Genomic DNA, 26,192 nt, shown 5'->3' on the forward strand with positions numbered 1-26,192 from the left:
AGCAGCTTGGGATGCTAGCAGTGCAGCTATTCATAAAAATGGATATGAAATTTATTACCTTCTAGAGCCTGCAGATTAAGCATTGCTTAAAGGCATAGGAATGGTTGCAAGTTGAAAAATTGTTGTTGTTGTTGTTTAGTTATTTAGTCATTTAGTCGTGTCCGACTCTTCATGACCACATGGACCAGAGCACGCCAGGCACTCCTGTCTTCCACTGCCTCCCGCAGTTTGGTCGGACTCATGTTGGTAGCTTCAAGAGCACTGTCCAGCCATCTCATCCTCTGTCGTCCCCTTCTCCTTGTGCCCTCCATCTTTCCCAACATCAGGGTCTTTTCCAGGGAGTCTTCTCTTCTCATGAGGTGGCCAAAGTATTGGAGCCTCAGCTTCAGGATCTGTCCTTCCAGTGATCACTCAGGGCTGATTTCCTTAAGAATGGATAGGTTTGATCTTCATTTATATACAGTAATACCTCCATGAACATCCGCCGCGTCTAGCGTCCATTCCGGCGAACATCCACAGCAAACCCGGTAGTACCGGAACAGGTTACTTCCGGATTTGCCACTCACGCATGTGCAGAAGCACTAAGTCGTGCTTTGCGCATGCGCAGAAGCACAACTGCTCTACTCCACACACATGCGCAGACGCGGCGCTTTGCCCTGTGTCCTTTTCGGCTAGCAGCCGGGGCTCCAGAACAGATCCCAGTCACAAAACAAGGTACGACTGTACTTTTAAAACACTTCTGCATTCAAACATATATAAGTACTTTAGAATCTCTAGGAGGAAAAGCTGGAAGAGCAGTTTTAAAGATGCGTCATTGCCTTCCCTATTCCTGCATTGCTTCTCATCCTCATTAATCTTATTTTAGATTAATTAGTGGCAAGCTTGCTCTGTTTTCCCAGCAATTCTTTTTTTTTCTTCACTCTGAAACTTCAGGGACTGGCTTGCATGATTAATTAATCGAAAATAAAAGGTGTGACCTTGTGAATAACTCCCAGGGGTGGCAAGAGGGGTGTGGAAAGAGAGATGCTAAAAATAGCAATATCTTACGTTGTGTCTGAACGAAGGCAATCTTGCACTGCAGTTTTTGTTCTTTCTTGTTTTCCCCCCGCTGATCCCAACTTAGTGGGTCAGCGTCCATGGGCATCTGTCAAGACCCCAGTAACTGCCACCCCCAAAATCCTCACTACTGTCACATGCTCACTGCCAACGCTGCAGGCATCAAGCAGGGGCTACATGGAAGGAGCCAACGCTGCAGGCATCAAGCAGGGGCTACATGGAAGGGCCACTGGGGGGCTCCTCCAGATTCCCCCAGGTGCATTTTGCCATTGGGAAGAGCTATGGTTCAGTGGTAAAGCCATTGGTCTTGCATGCGTAAAATCCTAAATTCAATCCTTGGCATCTCCTGGTAGGGCTGGACAGGCACTGCCAGTCAGTGTAGGCAGGATTGAGCTAGATGGGTCAGTGGTCTGACTCAGTACAAGGAAGCTTCCTAAATTTCTGTATGCCATTGGCACACTAATAGTGCAATAGTGGTGAATATATACCAGAGGTCCACACATTAATAAGTTGTTCTGCAATGCTTCCCCAATGTTATTGCATTGCCCCGTTTGGAGGGGCACTCTTGTGCTATAGGGCAATGAAGGGAGGGGGAATAAAGTGGAAAATGTGTATAAAAAGTTAAAGGATTTCAGCAGGACGTCACAGGGCATGCACCAATTAGAAATGAAGCAGTATGTGCACCTTGTAGGCACAAACAGTATTGAAAATGGAATCACAAATAACTTCCCCAACACCATCATGAATTCACAATAAAAAGGAGGGGCCCTGACTATGTTCTTCTGAGGGACCCAGAAAAGGTTGTTTATAACCCTGATTTTTTTTGTGTGCTCATCTTCATGAATTTCCCATTCTTGTACACTTTGCTCCTTTGAGGAACCACGAGCTATTCTTTCGGCTGAGCTATTTTATTTTCAAAAAGAAACCAACGCCCTGAATTGACACAAAATTCAGCTGCACACCCTTTTATAACAGCAAAACTGTGCTGGAATGGGAAGTTAATGGGAAGGAGGACTTCCATCTCTGTAGGATTTGGATATAGGCCTTGGTTCTTGTGCCAGGTTTTCATTGCTTCTCCAGGCAAAAGAAAAATACACACACAGCCGTATTGCGGTCTGTAGACCCAAAATACACAGTACAACAATAATAAAAAATAATCAGTAATCATAATTTTGCTGTTCCCAATATCGACACCTTATATGCAGGGAGATTACGGTCCTTCCTTAAAGGTCTTCCCAATTGCAGTCTTGTACCCCTGGTTCACAATTGGATGGAGTGAGGAGATGGAGCTGCTACTGGGAAAATGGCAACTGCCCTGCTTCCTAAAATGTTTGCAGGGTGGTGGGTATTGTGCCCCTCCCTTGAGGGTTTGGCTCTCGAAGTTTGACACCACTCTTCACCTGCCCAAAATGGTCTGTATGGCCTCTAGAGCTGAGCTGACCCTGAGACAGGAGGGTATCAGTAGTGTGCTGTGGTTGCTAAGCAACCTTAGGAAGCACCTCTGCACCCCAAACAAAATGGCTGGGTCTGAGCTGATGCAGCGGGCAAGAGTGTGTAGCTGATTGCCAGGTCCCCTTTTCCACAAACTTCCAGGATAGACATGCCCTGGATTGACTCTTGAGGGGAGGATTCCTGCTGTCCCCACCACCCAGAGAGGCCTGACTCATCACCAGCGGTACCATGTGAAGATGTGGCCACCTGAGAGCATGACTACATGTTACATTGACCACATGAGAGATCTGTTTGTTGTGATTTCTAATGGCTCCTGCACCAAGAGTCAGAGAGAGTGGGAGGTGATGGAGATCAATTGGAGTGGAGGAGGAATCATTGGCAGCTTTCCCCCCTCTGTTGTTTATCTCCTTTTAATATTTTTCTTTCTTAACAGCTAACTTCCCCGACTTCTCTTCCTCTGAGTGCCTGGGAAAAATTAGTCACTTGGGGCAAGGGCGGGGGGGAGGCAGCCAACAGCTACTCCTTCACTCTGCAGTTTCTGTCCTCTCTGCCTTTTTCTGCCTGTGTGGGAGAAAGGAGTCTTTAGAGTTCTCCTGCAGTGCAGCTGCTCTCTTGTGGACAGTATAACACAGCCCTTCCCAACTTGGGAGACCTCAGGAGCCCTTCAGATGTTTTGGACTACAATTCCCATCAGCCCCAGCCAGCGCAGCCATCCAAGACATCTGGAGAGCAGGAGGCTGTTGTAGCCTGTAGGCCGCTTCCGGGCAGCCTGATTACCGACCATCTGTTTTTATTTGTTTGTGGGGACATTATGGGGTGTTGTGGGGAGCAAATGTGATCCGATACTTCAAGTCTGTTTTCCCATCCCCGAGTTCGTCGTGCAAAAAAAAAAAAAGTGCCCAATCGGCTTCGATTGCACAATCTGAATTTGCTTCTCTGTGACTGCATCCCACCTGAAAATAGCAGGAGTCTGCAAGGGTCCAGACTCCCGGAATCCTGTCTTCAGACTGTTTCAACCTGCAAACATTTCTTCTCTTCTCCACTCCCCCATCCTGCTTAGCCTGCTCGAGACTGGTGGAGAACTCAAAAGCTTGCTTGCTATTTTTTTTGACATTTTGTTGGTGCTAATAAAAGTACTACCGTACTGTGGTTTGGGGTCGTTCCCCCCCCCCCAAGAATCACCGTGGCTGTCTAGCTTTTCATGTAACGTAGAGTTGGGCAATTGATGCCCCAACTCAAAAGCTGTTCACCTGTTTGCAAGTCCCAAGTAAGCTGAGCTGCATCCTTTACAGCAGCTTTAACTTTCTGACACATTTTTCTTCTCCTCCACGTTGCCAGGTGTCCTGTGATGCTGGTGGTGGGAGACCAGGCCCCTCATGAAGATGCAGTGGTGAGTGATGGTGCCAGATATCTTCTCAAAAATTCCACAACACCAAAAGACTTTGGAGCCATTGGACATTCAGCCCATCCTCTACTCTCTGGTTTTTGACAGGAACTAAGATACCTATTAAGTATCTATTAAGTCTAAACCACTGAGCCTAGGGCTTGCTGATCAGAAGGTCGGTGGTTTGAATCCCCGCGACGGGGTGAGCTCCCATTGTTCAGTCCCAGCTCCTGTCCACCTAGCACTTCGAAAGCATGTCAAGTGCAAGTAGATAAATAGGTATCGCTCCGGCGGGAAGGTAAACGGTGTTTCTGTGCGCTGCTCTGGTTCGCCAGAAGCGGCTTAGTCATGCTGGCCACATGACCCGGAAGTTGTCTGCGGACAAACGCTGGTTCTCTCGGCCTATAGAGTAAGATGAGCGCTGCAACCCCAGAGTCGTCTGCGACTGGACCTAATGGTCAGGGGTACCTTTACCTTTAAGATACCTATTGTCTCACTTTGGCTCTGCTCTTTATCCTCACGCTGCCATTATCTCTCCTGCCAGGTGGAGTGCAATTCCAAACTGGACCCCACCCAGACCTCTTTCCTCAAGGTAAGCAATTCCTCTCGAGGCCACTGCAGGGGGTGTCAGTCTAGCTTTCCGCTCCCATTAACTTTGCTGCTGTACCTTTGTTATTTTGTAGACCTGAACAAAATTGAGCCAACAACGATATGTAGCATGACATTCAAAATGCGTCATATGTAGCATGACATTCAAAATGCGTCATATGTAGCATGACATTCAAAATGCGTCATATGTAGCATGACATTCAAAATGCGTTACAGTGGGTTGTTATGCATAAATGATATAAAACAGCAGGAACATCTAAAACACGTCTAAAATGAGGTCTACAACATGATATCTTAAAATGTGGACCTTAAATGTGAGTCGAAAATAAATAAATAACATAACCAGATTAAAAACTGTAACATGTCCACCCAAGATGGTGATCGCTGGCACCGCTTCAGACTGGCACCGCGCCGCGCCGCTGTTTGCCCACTGCAGCCTTAAAACGCGGCGTGGCACGGCGCCGGTCGAAAGGTGTGCCAGCCGATTGCGCCCGCCATCTTGGGTGGACTGCGCATGTCCACCCAAGATGGCGGGCGCGATCAGCTGGCACCCCTTCTGTGCAGTGCAGCAACCTTTAAGGCTGCAGCGCGTGAACAGCACTACTTTAAGGCTGCAGCCTTTTAAAAGTTGCCGCGCTCGATCGCGGGGGTGGGGCCTGCCCCCAGAGTGTCATCCTCCCCAGGGCAGTACCCGGGGCGGACCGCCCCCCGCCCCCCTTGCTCCGCCCCTGGGTAGATTCTTAATACAGAAATCAGCTCAGGTTCTCACGCACACATACAAACCAGTTTCAACTTTCCCTCATCCTCTGCTGTCGCTGAACAACAATCGTTGGGAGCAGGAAGATCCCACTTAAGAGAGATGGCAGGTCTTCCTCCTTAGTCTTGCATATTCTCCAGCCTGTAGACAGTTGCTCCCCATTTAGGTTTCTCTTTGTATCTTTCAGATGGCAGATTCTGGAGGACAACCGCAGCTGACCCAGGTGAGACAGGTTGGCACGACTGGTGGGAGGGTCGGGGGCAGGATTGGATTCTGTCCATTCTGCTGCACTTAGTTAAACCCTCCCTAGTGTTCCTCGATGGATTGTACCTTCTGCTAGGGCATGCTTCAAAAGTTTGTGCACACTTCTTCGATTTAAATAGAAAAGTCACTTTGGGAAGGGGAGGTTTAGAGTTAGGAGAGCAAGCACTTAATTTCCCCTTCCCTGCTGCTGTTTCTCCAGCTCCAAATGCATCTCACAAAAGTTTTCAAGGTCCCAATAACTTGCAAATATGTGCCTGTGGGCGCTTCTAGACTGTTGCTGTTTTCTAGTAGGATCAATCAATTACAGTGGTGCCTCGCAAGACGAAATCAATTCGTTCCGCGAGTCGTTTCGTATTGCGAAAAATTCGTCTTGCGAAGCACGGTTTCCCATAGGAATGCATTGAAATTTTCGTCTTGCGAAGCATGACCATAGAAAAATTTGTCTTGCAAGTCACCTAAAAAAATCGCAAAACCCTTTCGTCTAGTGAGTTTTTCATTGTGCAAGGCATTCGTCTTGCAAGGTACCACTGTACAATTGATTGGCAGGTCTTGTACAAGAAACCTGCTTCCCCAGAATATCAGACTTTTAGGGATAAGAAAAAATGAAACTCAACATTCATAGTAAAATTGCATTTGTCCTGAAACTGGGCATAGACCCCTTCCCAAAATGTGACTGAACTTATGTCCAATTGTTGCTTTTTAAGTGTTTTTTGTTTAATTGACTTGGAAAGGTTAACATGCCAGACATTTTCCAACTTATTGTGGGGTTCTTCTACCTCCAACCCCAAGCATTGGTGTGGGGTTTTTGTTTGTTTTTAAGTACTCACCTTGTAAAGAGGCAGGCAAGATTACAAATATGATGCAAAAAAGGATTGGCTGGTTATGTTTCCACCTTGACATTAGCACACCTCTAATGTTCTCCTTGGCTTTTTCTCTCTCTCTCTTCACTCTCTTCTGTCCTTCAGCCTGGTAAACTGACTGAGGCTTTCAAGTACTTCGTACAAGGCATGGGATACAGTAAGTATTGGATCCTAGACCTTCTGCCCCCTCCCCCAGACATCCCTCAGAGGGGCAGGCATTACTGGGAATGTTTGAGCCAGAGCAGAGATTTCTCAGAATACCCGTCCCCTCAATACCTCAACTGTGTGGTTTCCTCTGACTACTACTAGGGCCAACGTCAGAGGCTGGTCCAGTTGTATGGTTGCAAGGGCTGAGACTCACTAAAAGATCCATCTTCTTCCTTCCTTTGTGAGCATCTGAAGACCCTGTTCACTGTGTCCACCTTGACTGGGCCCTGCACCCAGTTACAGTGCTCCCCATAGCCCCTTGCAGTAAAGAAGGGATCTGTCTCTTTCCAAGCACCAAGTTCCCTCGATCCTTCTCTCAGCTGACATTCTCCTTCTTGTGACATTCCTGGGGGCCTCTTAAATTAAGTTGCCTGGGAACTAGGGGCGTCCGTAAACTGAAGCCAGTTCTGACCAAAACCCTTGAAAAGTGGCCAGCGGTGAATTCTTGTCCCGGGGGGGAGGGGGCCTTTTCTTTGTAGACTGAGGTATATTTTCCTGTTTCTCCTCAGTCCCTTATGTACTGGACAAGAAACTGAGTCAGGGGTCAGGTACCTTCTGTGGTATTTCCACCCAGCCACCTATAACCCTTTGACACACTCTCTCCCCAACTTGACTGCACACCCTCCCTTGTGACTTCCTCACTCCCGTGTTCTCTAAAACTCACACTTACACCACCTCCAGTTAGGACACACCGAGCTGTTTGCTGTGACGATGAGAAAGCAAAATTCGGTTTATTTGGATTTCTGTCGTGCACCTAAGCCGATAAGGCTGGTGGTGTGCCTTTGTATAATGTTGTACGCTGTATGGCACTATCGGACAACAAGGACTGCCGCAGTTCCGCACCATGCAAACCCTAAGTTTGCATTCCAAAACAAAATTGCTCACATTATCAACTTGTTATGCAAATGACCTAATTATGTACAAATTCGATCATTTTGCACCCCAATCTAGGCTTTGACTGTGCAAAATATTTGGGGGTTGGGAGAAAGAAAGTGGTGGTGACGCATGGCTTTGTTTTGGAGAAGGGATACAGTGCAAAATGGCAATAAGTGATGGAGGGAGCAGGACCGCAGGCCTTGTTGATGACTATGCAAGTTATTCACACGATCTGAAATCTGCTGCATGACCCTTCCCCAGAGGAGTATGCATTAAGGTCTTTCTCCCTTCCCCCACCCAGTTGCACTGGGTTCTGCCCCACATTGGGGGTGCCTGGTGTGTGTACGTCACATGTCACATGTGTGATGTCACACAGTGTGGGGCGTACATGACTCAACGGGCCCCATCATACCCTCCTGTGGCTGTGATGGGCCCCAAAAGGCCCAACGGGCAACCACAGTGAAAACTTTGTGGGTGCTCCAGAACCCAGGGTCCCCCAGAGATGGTGCCTCTGCTTCTCCCTTCCCACTGCCCTGGTCAGCCCTTAACTTGCTCTGCGGGTCTCAGTGCACACAGGTGCTGAGAATTTGAAGAAAGGTGAGCTTGTACACATATATAAAACCAGCAAGTGCTGCACAATTCCCTAGTAGTTCCAGATCCGCATTTCATACCCAAAGGTGCTCAGTCCCAAATGTGTCTTAGAAGCTGCAGTGGCCATGTGAAGACTATGCTGACCTTGCACTGATTGCTCACCCTGCCTTGGAGGAGCAAGGCCTGAGAGGAGCGACCTATGTCTGGTTACGTGCGGGAGCTTTGTCTGACTCTTGCCCGTTTCTCTTTTCTCCTCCCCACAGTGGCTTCGTCCTGCATGACGCGCCTCTCCCGCTCGCGCACCGCCTCTCTGTCCAGTGCCGCCTCAGGGGACGGGAACCGCTCCCGCTCGCGCACGCTGTCCCAGAGCAGCGAGGCGGGGGCACCTCAGCCGCCAGCCCCCACCATGGAGGTGTCCTGCTGAGCGCCGGGCCAGGGGACGAGGCCGCCTCCCACCTCTAAACAGGACTTCTTCTGCTATCCCACAATGCACTCCGGCCACTGGGCCATGTGACGATCTCCCCTAACGGTACTAAACGTCCAGGGAGGCCCAGATGGGATGCAATTGTACTCTTTTTAAAACAAGCATTAACTCCCCTTGACCCTTCCTTCTCACCCAACACATACACACCCTCCCTCGCCAACCCTGCCCTCTTCTCTCCCGTAACCTCAAGACTAGTGTCAGCCCCCCACCCTGGTTCCCTTAGTGACCCCCCTCGGCAACTAGGGAGGTATGGACGGAATACTATACATTTTCTAAACTGTTAGATCATCCTGCACCTGTTCTGAATTTCTCCTCGATCCTCCCTCCTTTTGCACACTTAGGTTCCTTAATAAGGGAAGTCTGGATTAGCATTGAGTTTCTCTCTTTCTCTCTCTCCTGTCTAGATCATAACTAACCATGGTTCCTCCTCCCCCTGATTTCTGAGTGATTCGTTCTTGGAGTAGCCTGGATGGGCAACAGATTGCCTTGCTAGCTCTCTCTCTCTCTTTGTCCCCTCCGGAGTGTACGTAGGCAAAAAAAAGCAGGACCTCACAAGAGAGACGCACAAGCCCCCCCTTAGAAGGACTTGTTATGCTCCTGTCATGCTGACGTAGTGCCCCACCCCAATCATCCCTCAGCCCTCATTACCCGCTTCATCTCCTGAGATTTCTGTCCATTCCGTATGTCTTGGGAGGTTACAGTTCCTTCTCCAGGGCCTAGACAACTTCTGTTCTTCCCCATTCTCACTTTAGTAGAAACGGAGCCCTCAGCCGCTCCTCCTCGGCCGTCATCTCTCTCGCTTTCGTTTCTCATCTTCCCCTTGCCCGTCCCATGCAGACACCTCACCTTAGCCATTCTCTTTCCCACCTAAAACCCCTTGTAGATGGTAGCTGCGTTGTGATGTGCATGTATGGTTCCTGCTAAGACAGCGAGTGATTTGGGCAGTTAGGGGCATTTTGGGAGGCTGGGCGAAGCTGAAATTAGGGGTTGGGGAGGGTGGGGTTGTTCCTTTTTCAGGGGGGATGCTGGGAGGGGAGACTTGCTGGAGGCTTGAGCCGGATTGCTTTGTTGTGACTGTGCCAGGCACAGATGTCAACAGGCTACAATTTATACTGGCTTTGTGTAATGAGATAAGTGGAGGAGACTCCCGACTGTTATTGGCTGTGATTATTATTATAATTATTATTATTTTTGCAACAAGGGCTGACTGTAGTGGGTTCTGGGTGCTGGCTTTGAGCAGGGCTCTTGTGGTGCCGTGGAGGGCAAACTTTGCATCAGCTTAACTCTGTAACGGGATTCCAACTGTATCAGTTCTCTGAATGTTATCAGCTGTATTAAAAAAAAAAACAACAACAACAACCTAAATGTATCAATAGTATTTGCCATGTTGATCTCATAGAATAAGGAATCCAAAACAAATAAGGTAAAATATTTTCTTGGAAGCAGCTGTAGGTGAAGGTATCAAGTATGTTAACTTCTGAGTGGCACAGAACGCTTCGTCGAAACCCAGAATAAAGAGTTGTTTGTGAACCCAAAAGACAATGGTCCAGTTAGAAAGTCACCTTACCTATTCTGCAAACCTGAATAGGCACTGGGGGTTAATGGCTCAGGTGCCTATATATATATGGGCATTGTTTGAAATGGATTCCAGCTGGAATTTAAACTCCACCATGTAATGGGATCCTGTTGTATTTGAGAATGTGTGGGCTCTGTGTTTTTTTTTTCCTCCCCCAGAGCCATTGATGGTGAATTCTGACTCTTAACAATAAAGTCTCTAGAGGAATGAGTTTTTGCTTCTTTTCTTATGGCCAAGTTGGCCCATTCATGCAGCAAGCCAAGGCCACTTTCTGCAGGACAGGGATGTTCCCAGCACACTGTGATAAAAATGAAACACCAAAGTTGCCAGGTAGGGTGGGACCGAGACCGAGGCTCAGCCTCACCATGCCATCTTCTTGCATTGGCCAATCGGATGCCTCGGGGAAATGCACAAGCAATTCGCATCTCCTAGCAGTGAAGCTGGTGGTAAGTGCCACTGGCTTTGTAGCCCCAAACTAGCATTCTTCCTGAGATTTGCAGAAGTACACTATAAACTAAAACCACAAAAACCCATAAGCAGGCAACCCAGCCCACTGAAGATTGAGGATGGTCGGTAGCCTGGAAATGTTGAATGTCAAATGGAAAAGGGAAATCGGGTGGAAGCATGGAACCCCTTACAGTTTACCATATCCTGAAGGAATACTTAGTTGGCCTGAAGCTTGATCAGGAGCTCTTGGGCTGGGAGGTAAGAATGCACTCTCTAACATTTCATGGCAGGTGCCACCTATGAGACTTAGCTTGTATACATTCAGTCATCTTCACAACAGTCTCTAAGGTAGTTCTTTCTATCTATATTATTACCTCCGTGTTGCAGGAGGGAGGCAGAGAGGTAAGGCCATGTAGGAAACTAATGTGCAGGGTAAGAGTTGTGCTGGACACACTTAGCCATGACTCTATAGAAACCCCAGATCCTTTTTTTTTTCTTTCCACAGAACTCAAAAAGTTTCTGCTGCCCTCCTTATGGCTTCGAGACCATATGCCGGGAGGGGGGGCAGGAAATACTTTGGTCCCAGACCAAATAATCTAAAACTGATCATTGCTCACAATGCTCAGTGGTGATTAGAACCTCCACTTTGCCTTGAAAGGCTGGGGAAATCCACTCCCCTATGTTTCCCCATCAGATCTGAAGCTCATCTTCACAGTCTGCATCATGGGTGAGAAACCAGTGGCCCTTCAGATGCTGTTGGACTACAGTTCCCATCATCTCTTACCATTGGTATTGCTGGCTGGGGCTGATGGGATTTGTAGTTCAGCAACATCTGGAGGGCAAAAGGCTTCCTGTGCCTGGTGTACATGCTACACGGAATTGGTGGCCAAGCCAGATGTGATGCATCAAGGAAGACCACAAGCCAATGATTAGGATCTGCATGTCATGCTTAGCTAATTTGTTTTCTTTTCCTTTCAGCACTGGCATCTGGTGCTCTGGAAGGCAGTATGTAACCTTTAACCCCATGCCCTTCTCCAAATCTTTTCCCCACCACCTCACCCCCACAGCTGCTACTTAAGCAACGGAATTGCGGGGAGAGACATGTACAGATGCAAATTTCAGGTGTGGGAATCATCTGAATAGCCAGTTCAGTTGAGGAGAGTGTTAAGTTATTGAACTTAACTGGCTTGATCTTCAAATCATTTCTTACGGGTCTAATAATGAGCAAACAAAAACTTCCTGTGGGAGATCCCAAAGCTCTCTTTCATTGTATCTGGGCTTGGAAGAGGTAAGGCTCATCCACACTCCTGTTTGTGTCATGATTTCCAGTCACGGGTTCTAGGGGTTTTTGGTTTTCCCCAGGAAAACCCGCTATTTACTTGTAAATCAGAACAAATGACAATCCCCCGAAAACTTGATTGACATCTGTTCTGATTCAGTAGTAAACAGCAAGTTTTCCCAGGAAAAGCAGCAAGACAAAAGAAGAACTTCTTGGACCTGTGACTAGAAATCACAGGGAAACGGAAGCATGGATGAGCCTGTAGAGCAATATGATACTGTCCTGCTTGGACTGTACCATGCAGGTGGGTGGGGTGTTTAATGCTCCCCTCTACTAAAACGCTCCCTGCAGATGAGCTAATAATTTACTACGCATGGGGAGTTCTTATTATGTAGGTGAGCATTCAAAGAACCCGCACCCATGGACGGGATTTTAGAGACTCCCTTGCAGCAGAATTCCCCTCTGCAGATCTGTTTTCCATCCAAGCCTTCCTCCCAGTGGAGCTGACATTCCTCTTTGCAGGGCTAACCTTTCACCAAGAGCCAAAAGTGTAAATCTTTCCCCTCTGCCATTGTGCTCCAGCAAGCGGCTCCAAGACCAAAACACCACTCATGCTGCCAAGTGCTCCCTCTCCCCCACTGCTTCCAAAAAGAGGGGGGCAGAGAGGGTCAAAGCCTTTGTTAGTTGTTAGTTTCAAGGAACAAAAGGAGTATCCATCATTGTGGAATGGGGAAGTTTTGAACCTGTCTCCGCAAAGGCCTGGGCCTTCATCCCAGCTCGACGCCATGTGACTGTATCCAATGTTTTCACTGAAAACTGAATTTGGGCCCCATCTCCGCTTCCAGCAAGGAGGCTGGAAGGCCTTTTGTTTAAAAAGGCAGCGGCGCAAAAAAAGTTGAGATTGGAATGCCAAACAACGTCCTCTAAGGCTGAAGCCATGGTATCCTGGGGGGGTGGGGGTGGGCAGGCAGTCCTGTTGGAGATCTTTGAATTAGGCCATGGGTGAAAAACAAGCCTCTTTCAGCTTATTCCCTGACTCTTAGGTTCAATCCATTTCAAGTCAGGCACAATTTCCATGTGACTAGCAAACCCATAATTTGGATGTCTGCAAGTGGAAGGAATGAGGGGTGGGGAAACAAGCCGCATTGATCTGCATCGGGCTGCTGTGCACTTGATTCAGGTCTGCGGAAGCACAGAGGAATGCAGGTGTCCTCTTATCTGCATTGTATTATCACACAACTATTCCCATTTAACTATGTGCAACTAGAGTTGGCTTGGGCACCACACTTCCCCGACTCCCATCTGAGTCAAAAAGTGGCGCTTCTGTATATTTGAGGGGAAATCAGAAGAAGAAGAGTTTGGATTTGATATCCCGCTTTTCACTACCCGAAGGAGTCTCAAAGCGGCTAACATTCTCCTTTCCCTTCCTCCCCCACAACAAACACTCTGTGAGGTGAGTGGGGCTGAGAGACTTCAAAGAAGTGTGACTAGCCCAAGGTCACCCAGCAGCTGCATGTGGAGGAGTGGAGACACGAACCCGGTTCCCCAGATTACGAGTCTACCGCTCTTAACCACTACACCACACTGGCTCTCAGCCATAGAGTTACATTCTCTTTTAGATGCACTGGCTTGCTCCAGATCCTAGCTGCTCACCCCATTAATGTAAGTGGGAGAAGATTATTTCTGCCAATTTCCTCCTTCTCTGCATCTTCCTGCAAGGGTCCCTCAGCTTCCCAAAAAGCAGACTGGGGTGCAGGCTTGACACTTCAGAAGGAAGGGGAAGGTGGGTGTGCAATGTTCTGTCAGAGATAAAGCCACTGCAATTCAAAGAAGTTTCCGCTGAAAGCCATTGAATTCCGTGAGCTTAAACATGCTTAACTGTATAGGATGGTGGCCTTGATGTTACAGCATCTGCAGCTGTGCTCAAATCAAGCTAAAGTATCAGCTCGACAAAGTGAAAAGAAATATCACACTCCTCCATGCTCTGTCTCCAAATAGGCAGCCTACATGTGTGTAAATACCATGAGATGGGCTCCAACATGCTTTGCATGTCATGTGGAAGCTATGCTATTAACTAATTAAACAATTTTTAATTGATTCATCATCCATTTTCTAAACCTCAGTTATTCCTATCCCAAAATAGGCATCTCAAAACTTCAGTATCAATACATCTGAGATACATATACGAAAGGAAATGTAATCTACAATTTAATAAATAATCTTCTTCCGTGGTTAGAAGAAACAGCTGTATCTCCCATTCTCATTGAATCTAGCAAACACACCAGCATAGCTTTATCTTCAAAATATGAACAAGTCCATTTATTTGTTAATTAAACTATGAGGAAGCCAATTATGGCTAAACGTCTAGCCACACTTACACCATGAGACTAAGCCTTTTGGCACTTCGAGTGGTTACTTCTGAGTATTCATGGACAACCATTGACTGTATCCAACGTCAATTCTACTGAGTATACCCATTTAAATTAACGGACTTTACTAATTTAGGCCCCTTAACCCCAATGAGTCTAACACTAGATACAACTCATAGCATTTAACCGTAACGGTGCTAGCCCCTGTAGAAAGTCCTCTGCTCTTCATTCTCTAGTTTCCATCTTTTCTTGACCTTTTCCAGCTTTTCTTTAAGCAATGCTGGCACTCGCTTATACATCTGTTTGAACGGTAAATGTTCTGTCGATGCAGGAAAAAGCAATTTCCTTATTAAAAATGCTAATCACATTATTGGGGCGGGGGATGATGTGCCGCAGAAGAAATCGAGCCCTAATTAGGGACACTAACAAAGAGGAGCTAAAGACTGGACCAGCTGTTCCATGGAAAACAGCTGGTGCAGACACACCCTATGGAGATGAGAGACCAGTACTGGCATGTTTTTGACTTGAGCGCCTATTGCCTAGGGTTATTGGTGGTAGGCTGCTGCTCTCTGCTGGCCATGATGGAAACTGCACAGCAAAAAAAAGGGCACAGGGACCACCACAATTGCAGCATAACATGCAACTAGAAAGTTTCATTTGCTGGTGTCTGCCGCACACAGCTTTGGAAAAAGTGACAAGTGTGGTGCCGCAGGGTTCTGTCCCGGGCCCTTTGTTGTTCAACGTCTTTATAAACGACTTGGAAGAAGGAATTGAGGGGATGCTGATCAAATTCACAGGTGACACCAATTTGGGAAGGGTTGGAAGAATCAGGACAGAAAGTACTTTTTCATCCAGCGCATAGTTAAACTACGGCACTCACTCCCACAGGGATGGATTTGGTAAATTCATGCTCTGTCACCACAGCTTGGAGGCAGCAATGCTTCAGAATACCAGCAACTGGAAATTGCGGAAGACGAGAGCGCTCTTGTGGTTGACTCCTGCTTGCTGGGTTTCCCTCCAGCATCTTGCTGTCCATTGTAAGAACAGGGTGCAGGCTCAAATGGGCCACTGGCCTCATCCGGCAGGCTCTCCTTAAGTTTTTGTGCTCTTAAGATCGGGAGAAGTGAGTTTTAACTCTCTCCTCTTTCAGGCACCAGAGGCACACACAAGACGCAGGAGAGCAACAGATCAGGCCAGATGTTTATTGTCTACCCTTCCAAGGCAGTGGGAACAGGCAGAGTTCTCAGGAGGATGTGCCCGACATCTAGTGGGACTTGTCATAGGTTCCAGCCCCCTTGTAGTTACCCACATAGCCGCTGTTACTGACCAGGTCAGCACGTCCTGCGATGCCCTTGCCCTTGCCGCTTTCGTCAAAACGTTCCTTGTGGGAGCCTGTGTATTTGCTGGTGTCTGTCAGCCGGTCAACTGCACCAGCCGCGACGGTTTTCTGAAAGACAAGCAAGCAGAACACTTAAGTGGTGGTGGTTGTGATGGGTGCTGATTAGGCATGGCATAGGTGCTGGGTGGGCTGCGTGCTACAGGCCCCCACAACACTGGACCAAGCCGGAGGGCCCGAGTCGTGGGATTATTCCAGCCTATGGAAAAAGTGACAAGTGTGGTGCCGCAGGGTTCTGTCCTGGGCCCTTTGTTGTTCAACGTCTTTATAAACGACTTGGAAGAAGGAATTGAGGGGATGCTGATCAAATTCACAGGTGACACCAAATTGGGAAGGGTTGGAAGAATTAGGAGAGAAAGTACCTTTTCATCCAGTGCATAGTTTAACCACGGCACTCGCTCCCACAGGGATGGGGCAGGGATGGGGCAGGTAACCATGTGCACAAACTGCAGCTGGTCCACACAACCCTTGACTGTACAGCAAAGGCTCATGGGTAGGATGGAACTATATCCCTAAAGTGGTTGGGCTCTAAGGATTGCATTGAGTCCATTCCTGCTCTATATTGGGAAGAGGTCTAATAATGGGAAGAGGTCTGGTGAGGCCCAATTGGCCTGGCTATTGTGGCAGTGACCCTAGCAGCACCAAGGGGCTGGAAGTAGCCACCTGTTCAATTTCCTTTTGTGCCACATATAATGCTTGCTGAGGAGCATTGTGGAAAATTTAAAGAACGGCCGAGGGGGGGGAATAGAGGTGAATTAGGACACACATCAGTAGGGGCCCTGGCAGCTGCCCGATGGTAACATGTGTGCTGACACCTGCCAATGTGGAGATATTAAAAGTAGGGTGGATTCAGCCTGAGGGCCATATTACCATCTGGGAAACTTTCTGAGGGCCACATGCCAATGGTTGGCCAAACCAGAGGTAAATGTGGGCACCACAACAAATGTAATTATTCGTGAACCACACTTTCATCTAAAATATATGGACGAAAAACAGCATTACAACCAAAACAAAAGCAAATCTGAAAGGTCCGTCTGTATGATACACAGTTTTTAGAAGAAGTCCCAAAATGAGCAGGGATGGCTCCTGCCAGACTTTCGTTGGCAAGGTGTTCTGCGGGGTGGGGCCTGCCACAATAACAGTTTGGCTGCAGGTATAGGTCAGCTGAACCTAAGGGTCCTGTGGGACCACCAAAAATGCCCCATTGGGAAACCTCCATGATAGTGCAGTTGACTACTTTCTACACCCACTGCTGCCTGTCCCCCATTCCTATAAGCAAGAGGCATTATCAAAGTTCAAGGGCCCATTCCAGTCACATTTGACCCCTGCAGCTGAGGTTCCCAGCCCTGCCTCATGGCAACTTGGTTTTGTAGTCAGGTTCTTAGGGTCCACCCTTGGCAGTTGGTGTGGTGGTTTTGGCCAAAAGAACCCAATAGTTTTTTGGGGGATGGAAGCAGGACTGTTTGGATGTGCTCTTCCTTCGCAGGGGAGCTCTTTGTCACTCACCGTTACCCCCGCGCTGCCCGGCTCTTTGCCTTCCAGCATCTGGTGTGTGGCTGCCAAAGCCTCTTCGGGTGACTTTCCTTTGAAGCGCTTCGTGCTCAGCTCCTTCAGGGCTTCCTGGAACTCTGGAAATGTGATGTTGCGAGCACCCTTGCTCCTGGAGACAAGAGAACGGCATCATCTTTGGGCCCCACCTACAGCAGACCCTCCCGATTGCTCACAGATCCACACACAGTGTCATATCCACAGCTGACATGAATCCTGGTGTGGATTTGCACCACTTTACATCACAGGTGGGAGAAACCATTTTTAATGGCATCCCAAGTTTTTTTTTGGGGGGGGGACAAAAAAACCACCCAGTTCCCTGAATGTAGAAACCAGTAAATCCATGAGGAAAGTTACAGGCTTGCAGTTTTCCTTATGTGCTCATTTTCTACTTTCATAGGAATTTCAAAACAAAACAAAACAAAACAAAACAAAGAAGCATTCAAAGATCTGTCCAGCTCAGGACTCTGCCATCTCATTTTGCTTCCTGTGTAGATCTAGCCTCAGCTGTGCAGGATTGCTTATGGGATGTATCCAATGTCAGTCCTACTCAGAATAGACTCATTGGAGTTATTGGGCCTGGCTAACTTAGATTCATTAATTTCAGCGTGTCAGCTCTGAGTAGGGTTAACCCTACGGGTTTCCTGCCAAATTCAGAGCCTGATTTTGGGTTCCCATAAGCATCTGGTCAGCCACTGTGAGAACAGAATGGTGGACTAGGTGGGTCACTGGCCTGATTCAGCAGGTTCTTATGATCTTACTGAAGGGAAATGCAAGTGCTGTTATCTCCCTCAGGGCATACAGAACTGATTTTGCTTGCAGGATTGTTGAGCTGCTGCACAGAAGAGAGGACACAGGGCTTGGACCAGGACAACCCTTAGCTATGGGGTTGGCCCAAAAGGCCTGCCCAAATGCAAATCCACCCAGCCCTCACACCCTCAGCTCACTTGACTTTGTTGAAGAGGATGTCCACATCAGTGCTGGTAACGAGCTTCCCATCCATCACGCCACACTCCTTCAACATCTTGGAGAAGTTCTTGCCCGTCATGTCGTTTCCAGTGGCAGCTGTGTCTCCATACACAGCATATCTGTGGAAGGCCTTTTCCAGCTCAGTTGCCATGCCTCCTGCAATATTGGGAAATGGGAATGAAAAGGGGCGTGGGCTTTCTGGTTCCCTCCAGCAAAACTATCTCGAAAGCCCTCTTTGAGCTATTAAAAGAGGCAGAGGGTGAGCAGTGTTGTAGTGATGGCATCATTGTTTTATGGTAAACATTTTGGAGCGAAATCTCCCCCTCTCATGCACACACAGGTCTATCAATTCCTTTTTCTGAGATATATTATGAGGTACAAATGCTGTTGAAATGTACTGCTTGTATACAAGGGTTGGCCTTTCACCCTTGCCCTCCCAACAACTGAAACTCGAAGTAGCACCCTCCGGCACTTGCCTTGATATGATAAAACACATTTGTAAAGCCTTTTGCCCCCCCCCCCCAACTCAGTCCCTACACATGACTTTAGTGTACATTTTTAAAGGGAGAAATACAAGGTAAAATAAAAAGAATTCTCTGTATGCCTAGATCCAGGTTTGGGACAAGTACTCTTTGGTGAGAGAACCCAAGCAGAGACTTAAAACCACAAAACATGCAGCAAGGTAAAATGTGGAAATACAGGCCATTAGACATTTAAAATATCCCCTTGTAAGTTGCTTCCAAAGCTCCCTACTTCCCTCAACGTAGAAAGAGACCACGCATCTGGTAAGCTAAAAGTGGTTTACTTACAAACCTTTCAAAAGTCAGATTAATGTGCTTTCCCATACAGCAGCAAAAAAAAGACAGGCTGTTTAACTTAGGTCAGTGTTTTTCAACCACTGTTCCGCGGCACACTAGTGTGCCGCAAGATGTTGCCTGGTGTGCCGTGGGAAAAATTGAAAAATTACTTTATATATAGTCAATATAGACACAGAGTTAAATTTTTTAACATTTTCTAATGGTGGTGTGCCTCGTGATTTTTTTCATGAAACAAGTGTGCCTTTGCCCAAAAAAGGTTGAAAAACACTGACTTAGGTTACAAAAGGGTAAATGTTTCAAAATTATTTGTATAGAAACACAGAGATGGCTTGGTAAAGCCACAGGGTCTAAGCATGAAGCATCAATGGTGGAAAGAAAGAGAACAAAGGTTTTGGTAACCCTTCCTCCCAAGGCGGCACTAACTAAGCCTGGCAGGACAGCTTACTCTATGGTCTTAACCCCTTCCTCCATTAATTTGAGTTAAGCATATTGACTATCTGAGGCTGACTTATCCCACATTAAGCTGGTACAGTTTTAAGGACATAGGTCACCCAACACTTTTAGCCACCAGCCTTTAGCCATCGCAAGAAATATATATTATTTATGTGTATTATGTATTTATTGCATGTATATCCTCACTGTCCTCCAAAAAGAAGTATACACTGTTCTCCCTTCTCCGTTCAATCCTCATTAAGGTAGGTCAGGCTGAGGGAGAGTGGCTGTTCTAAGTCACCTAGTGAGTTTCACAGGTGAGAAAGGATTTGAACAGGGGCGGAGCAAAGGCGGGGTGTTGGGGGCGGTCCGCCCCGGGTTCCACCCTGGAGGTGGAGACACTCGGGGTCCTGCCAAGCCCCGACCGGCCAAGCCCCGCCGTACAGCAAAAAAACTCACTCGGTGCGGTGGCACTGTGGCTGGCTTGCTCACTCGCTTCTTCTCCTCCCTTCCTGCTGGGCCCTGGTTGGGCAGAGCCGCGGGGGTGGGCCAGGGAGGGGCGTCATGCCAGCTACAAGCGTGACGCCTTGCTGGCCCGCCCCTCGCCCCCACGGCTCTGCCCAACCAGGGACCAGCAGGAAAGGAGGAGAAGAAAAGAGCGTGTCGGCCCACCAGCACGGACGGACTGTGCATATGTGGCATCCCGCACATGCGCTGTTCATCCCGACGCGTGCAGCATGGCGTCATGATACACGATGCATGCGTAAGGACACATGCGTGCTGTAGAGCGATGCCCTGCCCCCGGGGGGGGGGTGCCTGTGTGTTTGCCGCCCCGGGCACCCAAGTGGCTCCGTTCGCCACTGGATTTGAACCTGGGTGCCCCCAGTTCTGGTCTGATACTACATCACATTGACTTAAGGTATGTAACATCACAATGTTTTCACTTTCTTATCAGTGCAAATAAGCATTCAGCCCTTTCCCATATTAAGCCTCCCAAACTCTCTCTCTCTCTCTCTCTCACACACACACACATCAATCAATCAATCAATCAATCAATCACTGTAAGGGTTATCGATTATTACATATATTTAAGCAGACACTGAGTAATATAGCCAGGTTTGGATAGGGTAAGGAGCATCTATACTGAGCACAACATTCTGCTGAACTGGGCTGGGGAAATAGCAGAGGTTGAGAGACAATGTTTTCTTTTATGCCCTGCCTAATTTCCCACCTCCATTTCCCAAAATGCCTTAATATTCCAGAAAGCAATGTTTTTTGAATAGTCAGTCTTCTTCAAAAATTGATAGTGGGGTAGGGCCAGGACCCAGAAGTTATGTCTAGTTATGATGACCCTGGAACCAACAGCTCAGCACTTCTACATATAAGATGACAACATGGAACGGTGGATCTCTAGGAAGAAGGGCAGGATCGAAACAAAACAAATGAAATCATCTATACAGATCAAGGATAGAGAACCTGTGGCTCTGTGGATATTGTTGGCCACCAATGCCCATCAGTTCCAGTCAGAATAGCTAATGATGAATGAAGGGTGGTGGGAGTTGTATACCAACAGCTTCTAGAAGTCCACATTTTCTCCACTCCTCCTCTAATTTGAGGTTGGGCTTACCTGAGTTAGATGTTCTGCCCCTGCCCTGTTCCTCCTAGGAAGGGTAGCCTGCTCTGAGCCAGAAGCACCACTGGCTTGATGGTATAAGTTGTCGTGGTCATTGTGACTGTGTCAAATTCTCTATGACATCATAGTTTGCTCTGTATTGCAGATTGGCAGGGTGTTGGTTGTTTTTCCATGTAAAAGGAAAGCCGTCTAGCTTCCGGATCATCTTATCAGCTCTGGCCCAACACCACAGTATTTTGGAACGAGAAATACAGTGAGGCGTGACCAGAAAGGAAGGTATTTCACATATCTGTTCTTGTACATACTTGAAATCGAAATGGCACCCAGAGAGTTGCAGGTTGCACAGAGATTCACAACCTGGTTTACAGACTCTTGAAATTCGGGTACATTTTAGAGCAACGGCTATTGGTTTGTTTGTTTGTTTGTTTGTTTGTTTGTTTGTTTTTCTGTCTGTCTGTTTCTTTCTTTCTTTGTTTGTTATTATTTTATTTCCTTTAGAAAATTCCTTAATCATTTTATATTCTAAATAATTTCAGATTGTTACATATGATTTATATTTTCTGCACAGCAGTTTCAGAACATTATACAATGTGGAGGTCCAGTACTTTACAAAAGCATGTCAAAACAATGTGAAAAATGCGGACCAAATCTCAAACAAACAAGATCTCAAAATCAACACAGGTATCTTCCCCACTTGCATGCCATCAGCACACGCTCTCCTGCCAACACATGTGCCTTTTTGGCGCTGAAAGGGGGTGAGGTGGGAGCAGAAGAAGGGAATCCCTTGAGTGTGTCTTCCGGAAACAGAACCCCCACATAAATGGAGATTGCTCTGCATATGACATAAAAATTGAATACAGTATAAAGGAATCTCAAAGCAATATGTGAAGTGTAGGTCAATATAAAAGAAATCAAACAATATACCATGTTGGGTTTAAAGACGAGAAAATGATGGGATGGTAAACGTTTTGGCCTAGGGGGACAGGTCTTAATATCCTCCCACCCTGTGGGCCAAATTTGATAACTGGGTACAGCCACCCACATATTAATCATCTGTGATCATGATGACACCAGGAGATCGATAGGTGGGTGGTCTTGCTTTGCTAGTGGGAATGTTTTGGGGGAAATGGCATCATTGGCCAAATTGGCCCCCCCTGACAGGGAGTGCTGGATTTGCATTGCCTTGCTAACAATTCCCAGAAGATGGGGGAAAAAGCAACAAGCAGATCATCTATCTTGGACCTGGTACTCACCAACAGGGAGGAGCTGATCGGAGAAGTGGAAGTATTCAGAAACTTGGGAGGAAGTGATCATGTCATCCTGGGTTTCAGGTTACAGAGGCAAGGGAAAGCCGAGTGAAGTCGGACATGCACTCTGGACTTTAAGAAGGCCACTTTCAAAAAGCTGAAGGAGCTACTGGGTGAGAGAGAGGAGTCCAAGATAGATGGGAGTTTCTTAAAGATGAAATTTTGAAGGCCCTAACGCAGACAATTCCAACAAGAAAAAAGTGGGAAGCATCTAAGGAAACAATCTTCTTATCAATGCTAACATTTTGGCAGCATTCTAATTTCACTGAGTAGATAAAGAAGAGAACAAGCTTTTGTTTCTCATGAGCAGATGTTACTAAGTTTTGGGACTCCCGGGGTCTCATAGCCCTGGGCCTCCAAGTGGGTTTAATCCGGGCCCGTTGATTGTGGCCAACATTGGCCAGCGCCCTAGAAGTTCTCTACTCCTAACTTGGGGGTGTTACCTTGCAGGCCTTCCCCCTTCCCCCCCCTCTCTTTCTGACACCCCTTCCTCCATTCCAGTTTTTTCACTTCTTGCCACCTGCATGAAATTAGACCTGGACACAGCCAAAAACACACCCAGGGATGAGCAACGTATCAGAGCAGATGTTTATTGCCCTCCCCTTCCAAGGCAGTGGGAACAGGCAGGGTTTTCAGAAGGCTGTGCCCCACATCTAGTGGTACTTGTCGTAGGTTCCAGCCCCCTTGTAGTTAGCGACATAGCCGGTGGGGCTTTCAACCGGGTCCGTACGTCCAGCCAGCCCTTTGCCCTTGCCAGTTTCATCGAACCGTTCCTTGTGGGAGCCTGTGTATTTGCTGGTGTCTGTCAGCCTCTCCACAACACTAGCCGCGGTCGATTTCTGCAACACAAGCAAGTGGAAAGTCAGTGGTGCTGTGGTGGTGCTTGGAAGGAGGGGTTAGCGCTGAGCTGATGCTTAAAAATGCAAAATAATGAGGTGGGGGAATGCGTGGATGTGTTCGTTGCCTTGTCCCTCAGAGATAATTTGCATTTGTGTAGGGCACCAAAAGCGGGATGGCATGCGCTGCGCAAAAATAAAAACAGGTACAAGCTATTCAAAATCTGCAGCAAAGAAAAATGTCAAATTTGCAAGGCCCAAATCATTTCAGTTTTTGACCATATATTCCCAGCCATAAGGACTGGAAACTTTTCTTAAAAAAAAATAAAAAATAAAGCTGGGATTCTCAGTACTACATTCTGTACATTTCCCCTGCCCTCCCACAGAAATGCAGAGTATATATATTCCCTGAATGATTTAATTAATTTAAATGCTTTATTTATTTATTTATTTATTTATTTATTTTTTAAAAAGTGGTTGCCTCCCATTTCATAGGAGAGCCACACTCACTGTTCCCGTGCTGCCTGGTTCTTTGCCCTCCATCAGATAGTATGCGGCCAATAAAGCCTCTTCTGGGGACTTTCCCTGGAAGCGCTTTCCACTCAGCTCCTTAATGGCTTGCTGGAACTCAATGTAGTTCATGTTGCGGGCCCCTTTGGTCCTTAAGGTTGCAGAGGGAGAACGCTGTTAGCTCCTAGCCTCTGCGGCTATTTGATTTGTTCAACTACATTTGTGCCCCCACCCTTTATCTAAGGCCCTTGGAGCAGTGCCTTATCTCATTTCATCTTCACAATAACCCTGGCGAGGCGAGTTAAAGAGTCGAAGACCCTTAGGTGCTTTGTGGCTGAGAAGGCTGCCTCAGCTCTGCTCAAAACAGTTTCTTCGTACCACAAATCAGAATGGAGGGTGAAAATATTGCCATTACTGGGTTCTGTGTGAAATGGCCTAATAATTTCATATAGTACATTTCAAGTGTGCAAGGTGTTTTGCACAGGAGATTACTTCAGTAATCCTCTCACCGGCTCATTATTCTCATCCCCCATATTGCAGTAGTAGGGATGAGGCTGAAAGCAGAGTGATTTGATTATGCCTGAGGTGAGATTTTAACCTAGAACTACTCAAACCACACTGCACATTCTTTGCCATATCAGACTGTGGAGGAACAAGTGGGCCCAGCGACAAAATGTTGCAGCATAGAGTGCTCCTATATGCTGGTCTATATGCGTAATAAAGATTTGGATTGGATTAAGAGTGCTCCTGTTCAGGGTTCCAGCAAGCTAGCCATGCCTTTTTCTAGGATACTCCATTCCATTATTTCCTCTACACAAGGAATTCCACCCTTTTCCAAAGAGACACAGTGTTTTGTGGCCTCTGAGTGTGCTCAATCTTCAATGGGCTGGGGTTCTTTTTTTGGGGGGGGGTTACCTCCTAAGGCAGGGGTCCCCAGACTACGGCCCACAAGCCAGATCCAGCCTGCCAGACTTGTAAATCCGGCCCACCTCAGCACTGAGGTAAACCCGGCGCAGCGAGTTTCCTTGAAAAGAACATTCACACACACATGCGCATTCTTTTCAACAGAAACAACTTGCCATGCCAGATTTACCTCAGCGCATGGCAAGGCTTCCGCGGCTTCCGATTGGCTGCAGGAAGGTCCTGCAGCCAATCAGAAGCCGCAGAAGCCTCGCCACATGCTCGGTCTCCTGGCAAAGAGGAATCTAAGGGGAAAGGATTTTCCTCCAGAACACATGAGAACTTTTGGGTTCACCATGTACAAGTCAGTTAAGTATGGGACAAGGCAGAAGAAAAGGCTGATGTGAGAGAGGAGCAATGAGTCCAGCTGCTATGCTACCCGGTAGAGTTGACTTATCAGCAGCAGAGGCATACCTAGGCTCCCTTGCGCCCTTGGCAAGGAGATGTTATCGGTCCCTTGCATCCTTGCCAGAGGAGATGAGCCAGAATAGAGGTGCAATTTTTGCACTCCCATGGGTCTGCGCCTTTTACTGGGGCCAACCCCTGGGTACGCCCCTGCTTTTTAGGCAACATAAAAGGGAAGGATTGGTCTCATTGGTTTTATGCACTATAAATAAAATATGTGCAGTGTGCATAGGAATTCGTTCATATTTGTTTCAAATTATAGTCCAGCCCCCAACAGTGTTTGAGGGACAGTGAACCGGCCCCCCGTTTAAAAAGTTTGGGGACTCCTGTCCTAAGGTTTAATACACTGACTTTTTACTTGCAGAGTTTAAAGGCTAGGTGCCCAAGAAAGTGCAATTTCTGGGCCAGAGCCTTGCAGTGACCACTTAATATAGTGGCCTTGCCATGTGGTCTCAGCATTCCTCACCAGACACTGCCTCTCCCACCCCACGGCTCACTTGACTTTGTTGAAGACAATGTCCACGTCAGTGCTGGTAACAAGCTTCCCGTCCATCACACCACACTCCTTCAACATCTTGGAGAAGTTCTTGCCCGTTATTTCATTGCCGCTACTGTTCGTTTCCCCGTACACGGCAAATCTGCGGAAAGTTTTTTCCAGCTCCGACATGTTCCCAACAACTGCAGAGGAAGGGGGTTGAAGACAGTGGGGTGTTTAGAGGTCCACACTTATTGCTGGCTCTATATTGCTGGTGGAAGAACTATACCTTCTCAATATCGGACTGAAGGTCCTTGTATTATACAAAGGTAATGGGAGCCACAGGTAATAAATAATGGAAGTGACCCAGAATTCTCACTTCCTGTTTAAAAAACAAACAATTATTTGACTGTTTAGGAATCCCAAACTGATTCAACATATTAGCAGATGGTCTCACAATTAGGGGACACACTTTGTTACACCTGCACAGCTTTATAGGTAAATAAAGACAACCATTCCACAAATGGTTACTTGGTGTGGAAATATTTTATGCTATCTGGTAAATTGTTGCACCTAGCTACCTAGTGCAGGTTACCACAGTCCGACTCCCTCACATTTCTTGTGAGCATGTGGTAAAATGCATCTCATGACGCAGCCAGCCCAAACCAACTAAAACTGTGTTCCCAAACCCG

At 47.3% G+C, this 26,192-nt stretch overlaps 3 protein-coding genes across 7 annotated transcripts in view; 1 reads left to right on the forward strand and 2 right to left on the reverse strand.

Moving 5' to 3' along the window:
* The window catches only part of NDRG2 (NDRG family member 2), a 43,578-nt gene extending 33,252 nt beyond the window's left edge, over nucleotides 1–10,326 (forward strand). For 4 of the 5 annotated variants that reach the window (XM_033170859.1, XM_033170862.1, XM_033170860.1 and 1 more), the window contains 5 exons: nucleotides 3,847–3,898; nucleotides 4,437–4,484; nucleotides 5,446–5,481; nucleotides 6,488–6,539; nucleotides 8,320–10,326. In XM_033170859.1, the coding sequence (XP_033026750.1) occupies nucleotides 3,847–3,898; nucleotides 4,437–4,484; nucleotides 5,446–5,481; nucleotides 6,488–6,539; nucleotides 8,320–8,480 (349 nt within the window). In that variant the 3' untranslated portion in view covers nucleotides 8,481–10,326. Of the gene's footprint in view, nucleotides 1–3,846; nucleotides 3,899–4,436; nucleotides 4,485–5,445; nucleotides 5,482–6,487; nucleotides 6,540–7,098; nucleotides 7,133–8,319 lie in introns of all 5 variants that reach the window. The other variant, XM_033170864.1, reaches the window with a different exon arrangement.
* Nucleotides 10,327–15,393: 5,067 nt separating this feature from the next.
* LOC117059382 (tubulin polymerization-promoting protein family member 2-like) lies at nucleotides 15,394–21,109 on the reverse strand. Its single transcript, XM_033171071.1, has 4 exons — nucleotides 21,002–21,109; nucleotides 18,103–18,280; nucleotides 17,114–17,267; nucleotides 15,394–15,658 (listed from the first exon to the last, which is right to left on the reverse strand). The coding sequence occupies exons 2-4, from the start codon at nucleotides 18,273–18,275 to the stop codon at nucleotides 15,476–15,478; spliced, it is 510 nt and encodes a 169-aa protein (XP_033026962.1). The 5' UTR covers nucleotides 18,276–18,280; nucleotides 21,002–21,109; the 3' UTR covers nucleotides 15,394–15,475.
* A 1,779-nt stretch (nucleotides 21,110–22,888) lies between these two features.
* Nucleotides 22,889–25,792, reverse strand: LOC117058578 (tubulin polymerization-promoting protein family member 2-like). Its single transcript, XM_033169819.1, has 3 exons — nucleotides 25,523–25,792; nucleotides 23,661–23,811; nucleotides 22,889–23,153 (listed from the first exon to the last, which is right to left on the reverse strand). The coding sequence occupies exons 1-3, from the start codon at nucleotides 25,690–25,692 to the stop codon at nucleotides 22,968–22,970; spliced, it is 507 nt and encodes a 168-aa protein (XP_033025710.1). The 5' UTR covers nucleotides 25,693–25,792; the 3' UTR covers nucleotides 22,889–22,967.
* Between the last annotated feature and the right edge of the window lie 400 nt (nucleotides 25,793–26,192).

Source organism: Lacerta agilis, chromosome 14, assembly GCF_009819535.1.
Source record: "Lacerta agilis isolate rLacAgi1 chromosome 14, rLacAgi1.pri, whole genome shotgun sequence".
Taxonomy (NCBI): domain Eukaryota; kingdom Metazoa; phylum Chordata; class Lepidosauria; order Squamata; family Lacertidae; genus Lacerta; species Lacerta agilis.